The 17051-nt window shown below is 48.6% G+C and overlaps 1 protein-coding gene across 1 annotated transcript in view; it reads right to left on the bottom strand.

The window, feature by feature from the left end:
* Nucleotides 1-17051, bottom strand: part of LOC138372367 (uncharacterized) — a 79659-nt gene that overhangs the window by 13429 nt on the left and 49179 nt on the right. The window contains exon 4 of the mRNA XM_069337668.1: nucleotides 1606-1752. Within this exon, the coding sequence (XP_069193769.1) occupies nucleotides 1606-1752 (147 nt within the window). The remainder of the gene's footprint in view (nucleotides 1-1605; nucleotides 1753-17051) is intronic.

Below are 17051 nucleotides of genomic sequence, written 5' to 3' on the forward strand. Positions count from 1 at the left end.
TACATTTCTTAATGAATATTGAATTCCATGAGTCGGGCTCAGGAACTGAGTGCATTTGGCATATTATCAATTTCTCTTTCAAAGTCTTCCGAGTTTGTGGTAATATCCGTTATATTATCTGCAGCTTGAATGTCATTCATAAAGAAGCTGTCAGGGTCATCAACTTTCATGTTGTTTATTGGTGTGCTAAACATAGCCTCATACTGGCTTCTTAGAATTTCAGTAATCTCTTTGTTGTCCTCTGTGTACGTACCTTCATTTGTAATTAACGGTTCAATACTGGTCGAGGTTTTTTATTTTGATTTTGCGTATGTGAAAAAATATTTCGGATTTTTCCTTATCTCTCGTATAGCTTTCTGTTCCAATTCCATTTCCTCAGACTCATATGGTCACTTAAACGTTTGTTCTATTTCTTCGAAATAGCACCAGCCCCCCTCTACTGGCAGGGGGGGTTGCTGCTGGACCTGTAGCTCCTGCCCCCCTCTACTGGCAGGGGGGGGTTGCTGCTGGACCTGTAGCTCCTGCCCCCCTTCTACTAACAGGGGGTTGGTGCTGGACCTGTAGCTCTAACCCCCCCCCCTCTACTAGCAGGGGGTTTGTGCTGGACCTGTAGCTCCACCCACCCCCTCTCCTGGCAGGGGGTTTGTGCTGGACCTGTAGCTCCACCCACCCCCTCTCCTGGCAGGGGGTTTGTGCTGGACCTGCAGCTCCAGCCCCCCCTCTAGTGGCAGGGGGGTTTGTGCTGGACCTGTAGCTCCAGCCCCCCTCTCTACTGGCAGGGGGTTGGTGCTGGGCCTGTAGCTCCAGCACCCCTCTACTGGCAGGGGGTTTGTGCTGGACCTGTAGCTCCAGCCCCCCTCTCTACTGGCAGGGGGTTTGGTACTGGACCTGTAGCTCCAGCCCCCACCCCCCAGTTCTGGCAGGGGGTTGGTGCTGGCATTGTTTGGGAGTTTGTTGGCAGTTTTAAGGCTTCAGTCTCTTCGTACCCAGCAATGGTCTGATTTGGTTCGTTCTCTTCCTGGATTCAACGTCCTCCCAGCGAGCATAAGAAATATTGCTGGAACAACCATGGGACATCTTTAAGAGGAAAATAGATTGTTTCCTCCAAGGAGTGCCGGACCAACCGGGCTGTGGGGGATATGTGGGCCTGCGGGCCGCTCCAAGCAACAGCCTAGTGGACCAAATCTTCACAAGTCAAGCCTGGCCTCGGGCCGGGCTTGGGGAGTAGAAAAACTCCCACTACCCCATCAACCAGGTATCAACCAGGTATGCTTTCATGGTAGGTTGGTGGAGTGTCTCCCACTCTCTGCGCCTCTGTGAGGGGGGCCAGGATCCCGGGTTCAATAGAGGATCCTGGGTTCAATCACCATGCAGACCAGAAATGGTTTACACGTTTCCTGTTGTCTGTTGCCTTTCACCTGTTGCGCCTGTTCACCTACCAGTAAATATTTATCCCAGAGGTAGGCAACTATTGTGGATTGTATGTTAAGGAAAGTCAGTAGTTGACCTTGGGGAACCTCCATAAACCTAAGAACAGGCTTACTCTCCTCAAAACGCAACTCAATATCTTGTGGTATGACCTATGAGAGAAAATAAAAAACTTACTGTTAATTGCTTCTGGGGGATCTCTCCAGTGATTTCCTGAACTTTATTCATGATGCTGGAGGCTGAGTCTCCCAGGTGTACGGGGTCAGCTGTGGCACCTGTCTCTGTGGTCATCATCTCCAGGGCCGCCCTGATGGTCTCCTGCACCTGTCATTACCAACACAAACATTAATGGTGGAGGCTGAGTCTCCCAGGTGTACGGGGTCAGCTGTGACACCTGTCTCTGTGGTCGTCATCTCCAGGGCCGCCCTGATGGTCTCCTGCACCTGTCATTACCAACACAAACATTAATGGTGGAGGCTGAGTCTCCCAGGTGTACGGGGTCAGCTGTGACACCTGTCTCTGTGGTCATCATCTCCAGGGCCTCCCTGATGGTCTCCTGCACCTGTCATTACCAACACAAACATTAATGGTGGAGGCTAAGTCTCCCAGGTGTACGGGGTCAGCTGTGGCACCTGTCTCTGTGGTCATCATGTCCAGGGCCTCCCTGATGGTCTCCTGCACCTGTCATTACCAACACAAACATTAATGGTGGAGGCTGAGTCTCCCAGGTGTACGGGGTCAGCTGTGGCACCTGTCTCTGTGGTCATCATCTCCAGGGCCTCCCTGATGGTCTCCTGCACCTGTCATTACCAACACTAATATTAATGGTGGAGGCTGAGTCTCCCAGGTGTACGGGGTCAGCTGTGGCACCTGTCTCTGTGGTCATCATCTCCAGGGTCTCCCTGATGGTCTCCTGCACCTGTCATTACCAACACAAACATTAATGGTGGAACCTGGACTATAATGAAGCATCAGGCTCTGAGTAAAGTAACTGGACTATAATGAAGCATCAGGCTTTGAGTAAAGTAACTGGACTATAATGAAGCATTAGGCACTGAGTAAAGTAACTGGACTATAATGAAGCATCAGGCTCTGAGTAAAGTAACTGGATAAAGCATCAGGAAACTGAAATTACACCTGTAGTCAGTCTGTCACTAAGCTGACAGTTGACATGGGTGTAGTGAACACTGACCACAGTGTAGAGAAACACCAAGATGACAGTTGACTTTATTAATAACAATGTTTCAGGTATTAGAGCAAAACCCAGGGTTGAATGTAATGAAACGTCATTTTCTGGGTGAGTCATGGAGGCTCCCCGTAGATATCCAGGCTGATATGGATATATTAGCTTTCTGGCATCAGTCAATGTGCATGGAGTTCTTGCCTACTGGGAACCACGAGCCAGAACCTGGCCCCCCTCAGACAGGCGTGAGGAGCACTGGCCTATAGAAACCCCCGTGTGGTTGGAAGCATATCTATGTCTGCCATTAACCGGGTCTGGCACCCAGAAAGGTAGGCGCCCTAAAACAATCCCTTATTCTGTTGAAAATATTGCTACCAAAAGCTGAACGAGTGGACAGAACTTCCAAAACGAAAATTAGCAAACGAGCATGACGTCACGTTGCTGCGCCACTGTCTATGTAACCCCTCCCCGGGAGGGGGAAGGGAGAGCCCCAGACCCTCACGCCGGCGATCCAATCTGCAGTTCTTAGGTTGGATGTCAAAATTCGCGAAACACACCGCCAACTGGAGGGAGGGATGCTGGGGAGCCTCTGGGACTCGCCCAGAAAATTGCGATACCTGCTTGATGGGATTCTGGGAGTAGTTCTACTCCCCAAGCCTGGCCCGAGGCCAGGCTTGACTTGTGAGAGTTTGATCCACCAGGCTGTTGCTTGGAGCGGCCCGCAGGCCCACATACCCATCACAGCCCGGTTGGTCCGGCACTCCTTGAAGAAAACAATCTAGTTTTCTCTTGAAGATGTCCACCCTTTGTTCCGGCAATATTTCTGATGCTCGGTGGTAGGACGTTGAACAACCACGGACCTCTGATGTTTATAGTGTTCTCTGATTGTGCATATGGCACCTCTGTTCTTCACGGGTTCTATTTTGCATTTTCCTCCGTATCGTTCACTCCAGTATTCATTACATTCCCGATGTAATGCAGCGATTAATTACATTCAACGCTGGTTTTCTGTGGGGTGCCCCGTTGGCTCCCTGGAGCTAACTACCCAAAGACAAGGAAAAACAGGGACTTACCTGGGCGGCGGTCAGTCCTCACTCCTCAATTCAAAGCTGAGATAATTGGCTGCTACCGCTGACCCGTGTGGTACAGGCCCTGGCCCGTGCAGTACAGGCCTTACTATGTCCAGGGACTTTGACCAGGTAGCGAGCAGCCAGAACCCTGTCCAACCACAAACAACCTTATGTCCGAATATCAACCCAAGACATGTTACCAAATACGGCAGCCAGTGCAGCAAACTTACGAACGTCGTGGATACGAGGATAGACTGCAAGCTGGCTAGACGGAAGGGTCTCTGACGGAAGGGTCTCCCTGCGGATGACCTGGGAGACTCGAGACCGGGAACAGGAAAGAAGGGAAACTTAGGTCAACCCTAAGCGCATCCCCAGCCACCACAACCTTGTCACGCAAATAACGGTAGAAAGCCGCAACCGGACACAACACATGATGCAGCCCCGGCCCCGGCCATGATCCAAGCATCAACAACCCAAGGACCCCTTCGGAAAGCAGCAGACTCATTCTTCGCCAGAAAAAGAGACAGCTGCAACAGAACAAACCTACTACCAGGACCAAAAGAGCAGAAACCCCTGCGCTGGAGGAGAGCATGAGAGAGCAACCCGACCTCCCAGACGCCAATGCCTACAGGATAAGAGCCTTAGAAAAACAGTCCTGAACTGAAGAGGCCACAACAAACTGAGGAGAAGAGAGAAAAGAGAGCACCCAGTCCGAAGACCAGGACGGCTCAGATGGTCCATGAGCAGTCTGGTGGTGAAACAACGTACGAGACAGCTTGCGGAACGGAGCAGACGTAACGTCAATACCGAACGCAAGTTGGAGCGACTCCGTCACTGCCGCACAATATGAGGCGACAGTATTTGGCACAAGATGACAATCCTGGAAACAACCACGAAAGGATGGACAAAACAACCCTATCAGAGACCGAAGTACACCTACGCAGTGAGAGGAAAAACTGAAATGACCGCCAGGAAGCTTCATACTGCCATCTAGTCGAAGCACGCAGGTGGGAGACCAACAACAAAGCCACCTGCATATCATAAGAGTTGTGATAGACTTGAGTCAGAAAACCCAGAAGCGAAGACTCGAAGAGAAGAACGAAATAACTTTATAACGGGCTGGAACAATCTGCTGAAAAAGGCAGAGCTGCAGGAAGATCCTCGGATTCGAACACTGAGCAAGCAGCACCTGAAACCAAGGCTGGGCAGGCCACCAAGGAGCCAGAAGGACAACTCAACCCTGGTAAGACTCCCAGCGAGCCAGGACCTGGAGCAACAGATGAACCGGGGAGGAGAGGAACAGGTAACCCCACCTTGCCCAGTCCTGCTGAAAAGCATCAACGCCGACGGCTCGCAGTCGAGGAAGAGCACCACGCCGACGCGAAGAGGTCCACCACCGGAGGCAGAGCCCACTGAACGACTCTGTGTCGACTGTCCACTCCGTTGAAAGGGGAAGGAAGTGGGACAGGTCGTCCGCCAGGACATTGGACTCCCCAAACGTGAGCTGCCAGGAGAGCCAAACCCTGAGAACTCAGCAGACGAGTCACCCAAAGTGACCAGCCCCAAAGAGCCAAGGACCGCATCGAATTCTCGCGGTTCAGGCAATGAACCATCGGGAAACAGTCCAAATGGAGCCGGATCGTCGACCCACAAGCGACCCGAAGTGACATCCACACAGCCGCGAACTCCCACACCATGCTGTGAGCCCGACAGAAGGACGGACCCCATCATTCTTGACCAGCTTGGTGAGCACAGGTCACAAAGCCCCTGCCAGGAGATGATGTGTCTGTGAACCCATCAAGTGAGGGCTCGGAAAAAGCCAAGGCACTGAACCCCGAAAAACCGTTAGAGGAAGCTGGCATCACAGCAACCGATGCAAAGCCTCAGGAGGCCAAACTCAGTGGTCGAAGGAAAGGCGGAAGAGACGCCTCCAAAGGAACCAGAAGAGCCGACGAAGCCAAACCTGACATGGTGGGTAGACTATCACGGCAAAGTTCAGGCTTCCCCGCACAAACCCTCGAGCAACCGCTGTGTGACCCGAGAGCCCCTCAGGAACAAAGGCTGGAACGCAGACGGATCAGATCCGCCGGAAGAAGAGAAGGAAGCGGTTAGAGTGTCCCACACAAGACCCAGCCAAGACCGAACCTGAGAGGGAACCAGATGGGACTTCCTCCAGTTCACCTGGAACCATAACCCGGCGAGCTTGGAAATAAATAAATCCCTGGCGAGCTGGCACATGGACTGACATGGAGCTCAAACCAGCCAGTCATCAAGGAAGGCCAGAACCCGAACACCTAACCGATGCAGACGGGCCACCATGACCCAGGTAAGGCATGTGAACACACGAGGTGCCAGGTCAACCCGAACGTTAGACAACGAAAGCCGTAACTCTGGCACCCCACAACAAAACCGAGCCAGTCCCAGAACCCCAGATAAATTGGGATTTGCAAATACGCGTCATTGAGGTCCAAAGACACCATCCAAGCGCCTGGCTCCTACAGAAGCCGGACCTGGGACAGAGTGGTCATCTGAAACGAGGGACAGGAAACCCAGGGATTGAGAAGGGACAAGTCCAGAATGAACCACAGTTTCACACAGTCCAGTTTCTGAACTGGAAACAGTCGGGAAACCCGTCTGAGAGAAGTGATCGTTTCGCCCACAACCAAGTGCACCCACTCCAAGACAACCTGACAGAGCGCATGAGAAGAGGCCTGCCCCTGCCAGCCCCAAACCCCCGAAGAAGGAGGGGCCACCCAATGCTACCACAGGCGTTGGGTGGTTGGTAGGCGTTGGGAGGGATATGACAAGGGAAGAGAGAAAGCAGGCAGCAGACGCGAGGAAGGAGCGCAGGGAGAAAGGAATCGGGGAGCCACACCCCCGATCCCTACAATCCCAGAGGGGAATGGGGAACCCTCCTCAAATAGTGCACTAGCCACAGGGAGTGCGGCACCACCCCCAAATTCTACCCAATAGACACCCTACCTGCCCCAACCCCTGTCAGCCCCCCACTAAGTACCCACCTAAGGCACCCTCATCCCACCCACCCCTCTCCTCCCACTCACCCCCCTCCTCCCACTCCCCCCTCCCTCCAGGACCGTCCCTTCTCCATCCCCCAAGCCCTCCCGCCTCTTCCACCCACAAGCCCTCCATTCTCCCCCACCCCACCTAAGCCTTCCCCTCTCCACCACTCCCCAAAACCCGCCCCTCTTCCTCAACCACCTCAGCCTTCCCTTTCCCCCTAAGCCCTCCCCCCTTTACTGCCCCCCCAAACCCCCCCATTCTCCCCTATCCCCCCAAACCTCCTGCTCTCACCCCCCTCAACCCTCCCCCTTTCACCCCCCCAACCCTCCCCCTCTCACCCCCCAACCCTCCTTCCCTCACCCACTCCCCCTACCCTCCCCCTCCCCCCACACCCCCAAGCCCTTCCTCCTCCACCAGTCTCCCCGTACCAGATCCTCCCAGCTCCCCTTCACCCCAGACCCCACAGGTCCCCCCAGAGGAGAAGCAGAAAAGAGTCAGTTTCAGGGCAATGTACTCGAACATAGATTGGATCACAAGCAAGGCAAGTGCACTAAGGGAAAGAGCACAAGAAGTGAACCCAGATGTAATCGGACTCACTGAAACAAAACTCTCTGGAATCATAACGAACGCCGTGTTTCCCCAGGAGTACACAGTAATAAGGAAAGAGAGGGAAGGTAAGGGAGGAGGCGGAGTGGCCCTACTCATGAGAAAGGAATGGAATTTTAAGGAGATGGCTGTCCCGGGCTGTGAGGGTTTCAGAGACTACATAGCAGGCACCATGACAATGGGAGGACCAAGGATAGTAGTAGCAGTAATATATAACCCTCCACCAAATGACAGAAGACCCAGTCAAGAGTACGAAAACAACAACATGGCAGTTAACACTATAATTGAGAGGGCAGCCTCTGCTGCCTGTAGAAATAGATCCCACCTGTTCATAATGGGGGACTTCAATCACGAAAGGATTGATTGGGAGAACAAGGAACCGCATGGAGGCGAGGATACGTGGAGAGCCAAACTACTGGAGGTGGTGACTAGAAACTTCTTAACCAAGCATGTCAGAAAACCCACAAGGATGAGAGGAAATGACGAACCAGCGAGACTCGACCTGGTCTTCACCCTGAACGACTCTGACATAAGAGAAATCGGTTTTGAGGCCCCAGTAGGAATGAGCGACCACAGTGTATTGGTGTTTGAGTACCTGATTGAAGAAGGGTTATTGAACTCGAGGAGGGATACCGAAACCAAAAGGTTAGCATACCAAAAGGGAAACTATGAGGAGATAAGAAAATTCCTAACAGATATAGCATGGGAAACAAAGCTCAGGGAAAAGACGGCCCAAGATATGATGGACTACATCACGCAAAAATGCAAGGATGCAGCAAACAAGTTTGTCCCAGTCCAAAAGGAAAACAGTGAAATGAAGATGAGAAACCCATGGTTTAATCAGAGATGTAGGCTAGCTAAGCAGTAAAAGGGCATGGAGAAACTATACGAATAACAGGACACTGGAGAGCAGAGAAAGATACCAGAATGCCAGGAATAAATTTGTCAGGATGAGAAGAGAGACAGAAAGACAATACGAAAATGACATCGCAAGCAAGGCAAAGACTCAGCCTAAATTGCTGCATAGCCACATCAGGAGAAAAACAACAGTAAAGGAACAGGTTATGAAATTAAGGATAGGGGCAGAAGGATTCACTACAAACGACAAGGAAGTGTGTGAGGAACTGAATAAGAAATTCCAAGAGGTCTTCACCTTAAAGCAAGGAGAAATCCCAGAGATAAGAGAGGGAATAGCTAACCAGGAACCACTGGAAGAGTTTGAGATTACCAGCGGGGAAGTAAGGAAGTGTTTACTAAAGTTGGATGTGACAAAGGCTATAGGCCCAGATGGAATCTCCCCTTGGATACTAAAGGAAGGAGCAGAAGAACTGTGCCTCCCACTCTCCATAGTGTATAACAAATCACTGGCAACAGGAGAACTGCCAGAAATTTGGAAAGCAGCTAACGTAGTCCCGATATACAAGAAAGGGGATAGACAGGAGGCACTGAATTACAGGCCAGTGTCCCTAACCTGCATACCATGCAAGATGATGGAGAAGATTGTGCGAAGAAAGCTAGTGGAGCACCTGGAGCGAAAGAACTTTGTAACACAGCATCAACATGGATTCAGGGATGGCAGGTCCTGCCTCACAGGGTTACTTGAATTCTACGACCAGGCAACAAAAATAAGGCAAGAAAGAGGAGGGTGGGCAGACTGCATATTTTTGGATTGTCAGAAAGCCTTTGATACAGTGCCACACAAGAGGCTAGTGAAAAAGCTGGAGATGCAGGCTGGAGTGAAAGGGAAGGTACTCCGTTGGATACAGGAGTACCAAAGTAACAGGAGACAACGAGTCAGTGTGAGGGGTGAGGTCTCAGATTGGCGAGACGTTACGAGTGAAGTCCCACAGGGGTCAGTCCTTGGACCTATACTGTTTCTGATATATGTAAATGATCTCCCAGAGGGTATAGAATCGTTTCTCTCAATGTTTGTCGATGATGCAAAAATTATGAGGAGGATTGAAACTGAGGACGATAGTAGGAGGCTACAAGATGACCTAGACAGACTGAGTGAATGGTCCAACAAATGGCTGTTGAAGTTCAACCCGAGTAAATGCAAGGTAATGAAACTAGGCAGTGGAAATAAGAGGCCAGACACAGGATACAGAATAGGAGATGAAGTACTTAATGAAACGAACAGAGAGAAAGATCTAGGAGTTGATATCACACCAAACCTGTCTCCTGAAGCCCACATAAAAAGAATAACGTCTGCGGCATATGCGAGGCTGGCTAACATCAGAACAGCGTTCAGGAACCTGTGTAAGGAATCATTCAGAATCTTGTACACCACATATGTAAGACCAATCCTGGAGTATGCGGCCCCAGCATGGAGCCCGTACCTTGTCAAGCACAAGAAGAAGCTGGAAAAAGTCCAAAGGTATGCCACTAGACTAGTCCCAGAACTAAGAGGCATGAGTTACGAGGAAAGGCTGTGGGAAATGCACCTTACGACACTGGAAGACAGAAGAGTAAGGGATCATGATCACAACCTACAAAATCCTCAGAGGAATCGACCGGGTAAACAAGGATAAACTATTCAACACTGGTGGGATGCGAACAAGGGGACACAGGTGGAAACTAAGTACCCAAATGAGCCACAGAGACGTTAGAAGGAACTTTTTCAGTGTCAGAGTAGTTAATGGATGGAATGCATTAGGCAGTGATGTGGTGGAGGCTGACTCCATACACAGTTTTAAATGTAGATATGATAGAGCCCAGTTGGCTCAGGAATCTGTACACCAGTTGATTGACAGTTGAGAGGCGGGACCAAAGAGCCAAAGCTCAACCCCCGCAAGCACAAATAGGTGAGTACAAATAGGTGATTACAGGCCGCGAGAAACAACCCAAAAATCCCACGAATCGTGAGACCAAGCATGAGCAAACAGAGCAAGCCTCCCCTCCCCATCGCTCCATCAATGGGGTGAACCGCGAAAGGGCTGATGCCCCTTACGAGAACCTGACCTGCCTGCTGAGCGAGCACCACGCCGACCAGGTGCAGCCAGGACCGAAGGCGGCACCAGCTCCGAAACCGGCAACTGTGGCCCACCCCAACGAGTGGAACCGCGAGCCCTGGCATGGCCACTCCAGGAAGAACCAACATGAGAACCTTGGAGAACCAACAAATCAGACATCAGACAGCAACTGGAAGAAGCCACCAGCCTTTACTGCTCGACTGCAGAGGCTGCAAACAGCAAAGGACACAAGGGTGAAAACAATCTAAGAGCCAGGGCCCAAGCGGATTCCAAGGAGGAAGCAAGCACCACCTGTTGACAGGCGAAATGCGCAGCGAAAAACCGCGACAGCACATCCCGCAGGATTGGCGCAAACAGCTTCAAAAGTGCAGACGACGCACGAGCAGCCGAGACCAAGGCACCAGACCCAGGAATGGCCCCAAGCGCCTCTACATCCTCCGCAAAGACAATCCGAAGACAGCTCCAGGAGGGAAAAAGAAATGAAGGACCAAAGCCAACAAGCAACGTGTGTGCAAGTCCTCAGCCACAAGCGCAGCCGACATGGAAGGAACCGGCCAATGAAGCTGAACCGCACCAACATTGCAAAAGGGCAGGAGCGAAAAGGCACTTATTAAGATGCTCAAAATTGCCCCCCTCAGGTAAACCTGGACCACAGTCAACGCCTCGTGCCACTCAAGCCTGCGGGCACGACAGGAGTCCCAAGCATCCAGCGAGAACAAAGGGCATTCCACAAGCCAAGACAAACCCGGAACCTCATAACGAACTTAGTATGGAGATGAAGAACCAGACCTGAAGGAAGACGGATCCTTTATAGAGGCATATTCTGGGTCGTGCAGGAGGTAAGCCGAAATGGCTGCCCACACCTCGCCTACTGAGGTGCGGGAAGCCAAAAACCTCCGAAAGGACAGAGCCGAAGGATCCACAGGGACACGGAATCAAACCCGGGCAGGAGCTGAACCCTAATCCAACTCGTATGCAGAGAGGGGAGGGGAAGGAAAACACCACATTTTGTAACAGTATGCTCCGCTCGGTGGCAACCCACGAAACAGCCCGAGTCTCAGAAACCTCTAATCCCTGCCACAACCCCGAAGCCCCCAGACGCTTAGGAACCAAAAGCAGGAGGGGGGGGGGCAAATGAACCAAAGCAGGAAGAAAGATCCAAAGCCGACGTGACCAACACCCCCAAGTCAGGGTCCCTATAAGCAAAATGGGACAGCCTCGGGGTATCCGGGGAAGCAACCAACCTAGTGCCTTGCAACAACCTTAACCTATCCTGTAATGCGCGAGCCACTTGCACCCGAATAATGTCATCATCAGATTGGGTGAATTGAGTCAAACAAGCAACAAAGCTCACAGGGCTCAGGGTCAAATGTGTCACCGACCCAACAGGCAACACGACGGAGGCAAAAACAATGAGCATCGCCCTGAGACAAGGGGACAGAGCAAACCTCAAAATCACACAAAGTGAGTGCGGAATCAGGGGTCTCATCCATTGGACCCCGAGTGCCCCAGCGGGGTTTCCCAGGGCCCCTAGACTGGGTCTGCTAAGGGTAATCCGAGGCAGGGTACTGCTAACTAGCGCCCAAGCTACCAGTCAGCACTGCTAATGCTGAGCCCCCGGGACGTGTCCACTCACGAAGGCGAAGCAGGGGGTAACACTAAACCAAAACAACCCTAATATAAAGGAGGAGACCCCCCCCCCACCCCCACCAGGCAAAAAGAAAAAGAAAAGAAAAACCTTGCAAGAGGACATCGTACCCAGAGGAAAAAGAGCCAGCCACTGTTATAGGTGAAAACTGGGAAGGACAAGGAGAGGCGGACGGAACTAAAGTCGAAGTGACTCTCACCCACAAGTCCGGGCCACTAAAACCAAAACAGGCCACTCTCGGGGCATCCGGGGGAGCAACTAACCTATCACATTGCAGCAACCTAAACCTAGCATGCAATGCAGCTGCTGCCTGCACCCTCATATCATGATCAGTAGCATGGGTGAACTGGAAAACTTACAAACAACAAACGTCACATGACTCCGGGTCAGAGAAATCACCGACTCTACACGTAGCATGGTGGAGGCATATCTGGTGATTGTCACCTTGAGACAAGGGGACAGAGCAACTATCAACCTCACACAAAGTGAGAGGGGACTCAAGGGCTCGCATCCATTGAACCTCGGAGACCTGGCGGGGTTTCCCAGGACCCTTAACCTTGGTAAAAAGCAAAGGGAAGCCCAGGCAGGGTACTGCATCCCTGCGCCCAAAACAACCAAGCAAACTTCTAAAAGCTGAAACCCCGGGACGTGTCCACTCACAAGGGGCCCTAGCAGAGGATACCACAAAGAACACCGATATGTATGTACTCACCTAGTTGTGCTTGCGAGGGTTGAGCTCTGGCTCTTTGGTCCCGCCTCTCAACCATCAATCAACAGGTGTACAGGTTCCTGAGCCTATTGGGCTCTAACATATCTACACTTCAAACTGTGTATGGAGTCAGCCTCCACCACATTACTTCCTGATGCATTCCATTTGTCAACCACTCTGACACTAAAAAAGTTCTTTCTAATATCTCTGTGGCTCATTTGGGCACTCAGTTTCCACCTGTGTCCCCTAGTGCATGTGCCCCTTGTGTTAAATTGCCTGTCTTTATCAACCCTATTGATTCCCTTGAGAATCTTGAATGTGGTGATCATGTCCCCCCTAACTCTTCTGTCTTCCAACGAAGTGAGGTTTAATTCCCGTAGTCTCTCCTCGCAGCTCATACCTCTCAGCTCGGGTACTAGTCTGGTGGCAAACCTTTGAACCTTTTCCAGTTTAGTCTTATGCTTGACTAGATATGGACTCCATGCTGGAGCCGCATACTCCAGGACTGGTCTGACATATGTGGTATATAATGTTCTGAAAGATTCCTTACACAAGTTTCTAAAGGCCGTTCATATGTTAGCCAACCTGGCATATGCTGCTGATGTTATCCTCTTGATATGAGCTTCAGGGGACAGGTCTGGCGTGATATCAACCCCCAGGTCTTTCTCTCTCTCTCTGACTCTTGAAGTATTTCATCTCCCAAATGATACCTTGTATCTGGTCTCCTGCTTCCTACCCCTATCTTCATTACATTACATTTGCTTGGGTTAAACTCTAACAGCCATTTGTTCGACCATTCCTGCAGCTTGTCTAGGTATTCTTGAAGCCTCAAGCTGTCCTCCTCTGTCTTAATCCTTCTCATAATTTTGGCGTCGTCAGTAAACATTGAGAGGAATGAGTCTATACCCTCTGGGAGATCATTTACGTATATCAGAAACAGGATAGGTCCAAGTACAGAGCCCTGTGGGACTCCACTGGTGACTTCACGCCATTCTGAGGTCTCACCCCTCACTGTAACTCTCTGCTTCCTATTGCTTAGGTACTCCCTTATCCACTGGAGCGCCCTACCAGTTACTCCTGCCTGTTTCTCCAGCTTATGCATCAACCTTTTATGGGGTACTGTGTCAAAGGCTTTCTGATACTCCAAAAAAATACAGTTCGCCCATCCTTCTCTTTCTTGCTTAATCTTTGTCACCTGATCGTAGAATTCTATCAAGCCTGTAAGGCAAGATTTACCCTGCCTGAACCCATGTTGATGGGTTGTCACGAAGTCTCTTCTCTCCAGATGTGTTACTAGGTTTTTTCTCACAATCTTCTCCATCACCTTGCATGGTATACAAGTTAAGGACACTGGCCTGTAGTTCAGTGCCTCTTGTCTGTCACCCTTTTTGTATATTGGTACTACATTAGCAGTCTTCCATATTTCTGGTAGGTCTCCCGTTTCCAGTGACCTACTATACACTATGGAGAGTGGCAAGCAAAGTGCTCCTGCACATTCTTTCAATACCCATGGTGAGATTCCGTCTGGCCCAACAGCTTTTCTCACATCCAGCTCCAATAGGTGCTTCTTGACCTCATCTCTTGTAATTTCGAACCTCTCTAAGGTCACCTGGTTTGCTGCCACCTCTCCAAGCGCCGTGACTTCTCCCTGTTCTATTGTAAAGACCTCCTGGAACCTTTTGTTGAGTTCTTCACACACCTCTTTGTCATTCTCTGTGTACCTGTCCTCGCCCACCCTAAGTTTCATCACCTGTTCCTTCACTGTTGTCTTCCTCCTGATGTGACTGTGTAGTTGCTTTGGTTCGGTCTTGGCTTTATTAGCTATATCATTTTCATACCTTTTCTCAGCTGCTCTTCTCACACTAACATACTCGTTCCTGGTACTCTGGTATCTCTCTCTACTTTCTGGTGTTCTGTTATTATGGAAGTTCCTCCATGCCCTTTTGTTCAGCTCCTTTGCTTTCATACATTCCCTATTAAACCACGGATTCTTCCTTTGCTTCTCTGTTTTTTCCTGTCGGGCTGGGACAAACCTGCTTACAGCCTCCTGACATTTTTGGGTGACATAGTCCATCATGTCTTGTATGGACTTGGTTCCGAGTTCTGTGTCCCAATGTATATCCCATAGGAATTTATTCATCTCCTCGTAGTTTCCCTTTCGGTACGCAGCCCTTTGTTTCCCAGTTCTTTTTTGGGGGTGATAATTCCTAGCTCAACCAGGTACTCAAAGCTCAATACACTGCTCAATACACTATGATCACTCATTCCCAAGGGGGCTTCCAACCTAACTTCCCTTATATCCGACTCATTTAGGGTAAATATCAGATCAAGCAAGGCTGGTTCATCCCCTCCTCTCATTCTTGTCGGTCCCTTGACGTGTTAACTTAGAAAGTTTCTTGTTGCCACATCCAGCAGCTTAGCTCTCCATGTGTCTGGGCCTCCATGTGAGTCTCTGTTCCCCCAAACTATCTTCCCATGGTTGTAGTCTCCCATGATTAGTAGTCTGGATCCGTTCCCGCTAGTCACAGAAGCTGCTCTCTCTAATATATTGATGGTGGCCAAGTTGTTTCTATCATATTCCTGTCTGGGTCTTCTGCCATTCGATTGCGGGTTATATATGACTACTACTATAATTTTCTGTCCTCCAGTTGCTATGGTGCCTGATATGTAGTCACTGAAACCTTCACAGTTCTGAATTAAAATCTCTTCGAAACTCCAACCTTCTCTTAGTAACAAAGCTACACCACCTCCTCCTCTCCCTTCTCTCTCCTTCCTCGCTACATAGTAGCCCTGTGGAAACACTGTGTGTATGTATGTATATATATATATATATATATATATATATATATATATATATATATATATATATATATATATATATATATATATATATATATATATATATATATATATATATATATATATATATATATATATATATATATATATATATATATATATATATATATATATATATATATATATATATATATATATATATATATATATATATATATATATATATATATGTCGTACCTAGTAGCCAGAACGCACTTCTCAGCCTACTATGCAAGGCCCGATATGCCTAATAAGCCAAGTTTTCATGAATTAATTGTTTTCGACTACCTAACCAACCTAACTTAACCTAACCTAACTTTTTCTGCTACCTAACCTAACCTAACCTATAAAGATAGGTTAGGTTAGGTTAGGTAGGGTTGGTTAGGTTCGGTCATATATCTACATTAATTTTAACTCCAATAAAAAAAAATTGACCTCATACATAATGAAATGGGTAGCTTTATCATTTCATAAGAAAAAAATTAGAGAAAATATATTATTTCAGGAAAACTTGGCTTATTAGGCAAATCGGGCCTTGCATAGTAGGCCGAGAAGTGCGTTCTGGCTATTAGGTACGACATATATATATATATATATATATATATATATATATATATATATATATATATATATATATATGTCGTACCTAGTAGCCAGAACTCACTTCTCAGCCTACTATGCATGGCCCGATTTGCCTAATAAGCCAAGTTTTCATGAATTAATTGTTTTTCGACTACCTAACCTACCTAACCTAACCTAACCTAACTTTTTCGGCTACCTAACCTAACCTAACCTATAAAGATAGGTTAGGTTAGGTTAGGTATGGTTGATTAGGTTCGGTCATATATCTACTTTAATTTTATCTCCAATAAAAAACAATTGACCTCATACATAATGAAATGGGTAGCTTTATCATTTCATAAGAAAAAAAATAGAGAAAATATATTAATTCAGGAAAACTTGGCTTATTAGGCAAATCGGGCCTTGAATAGTAGGCTGAGAAGTGAGTTCTGGCTACTAGGTACGACATATATATATATATATATATATTTATTATTAAATATGACCGAAAAAGTAAGATTAATAATTCTAACACGAATTTTCTCAATCCTTCGTACATTATGCTTCACTGTTGGAGGTAAATCAAAAATCACTTCTCCAAAATTCATTTTTATTTCTAGTCTGACGCGACACGGGCGCGTTTCGTAAAACTTATTACATTTTCAAAGACTTCACAAATACACAACTGATTAGAACTTGCGTTTCCCTGATTTTATATCTACATTTGAGTGAGGTGGGAAGGGTGATGTGGCATTACATTTGAGTGAGGTGGGAAGGATGATGTGGCATTAACACAAGACAGAACACTAGAGGATATTAATAGGGTATTAAAAGTATCAACACAAGACAGAACACGAAAAAATGGGTATTGAATAGAAGTGTTTGTAGAAAGCCTATTGGTCCATATTTCTTGATGCTTCTATATTGGAGCGGAGTCTTGAGGTGGGTAGAATATAGTGGTGCAATAATTGGCTGTTGATTGCTGGTGTTGACTTCTTGATGTGTAGTGCCTCGC

This window comes from Procambarus clarkii, chromosome 38 (genome assembly GCF_040958095.1).
Source record: "Procambarus clarkii isolate CNS0578487 chromosome 38, FALCON_Pclarkii_2.0, whole genome shotgun sequence".
In the NCBI taxonomy this organism is placed as follows: Eukaryota; Metazoa; Arthropoda; class Malacostraca; order Decapoda; family Cambaridae; genus Procambarus; species Procambarus clarkii.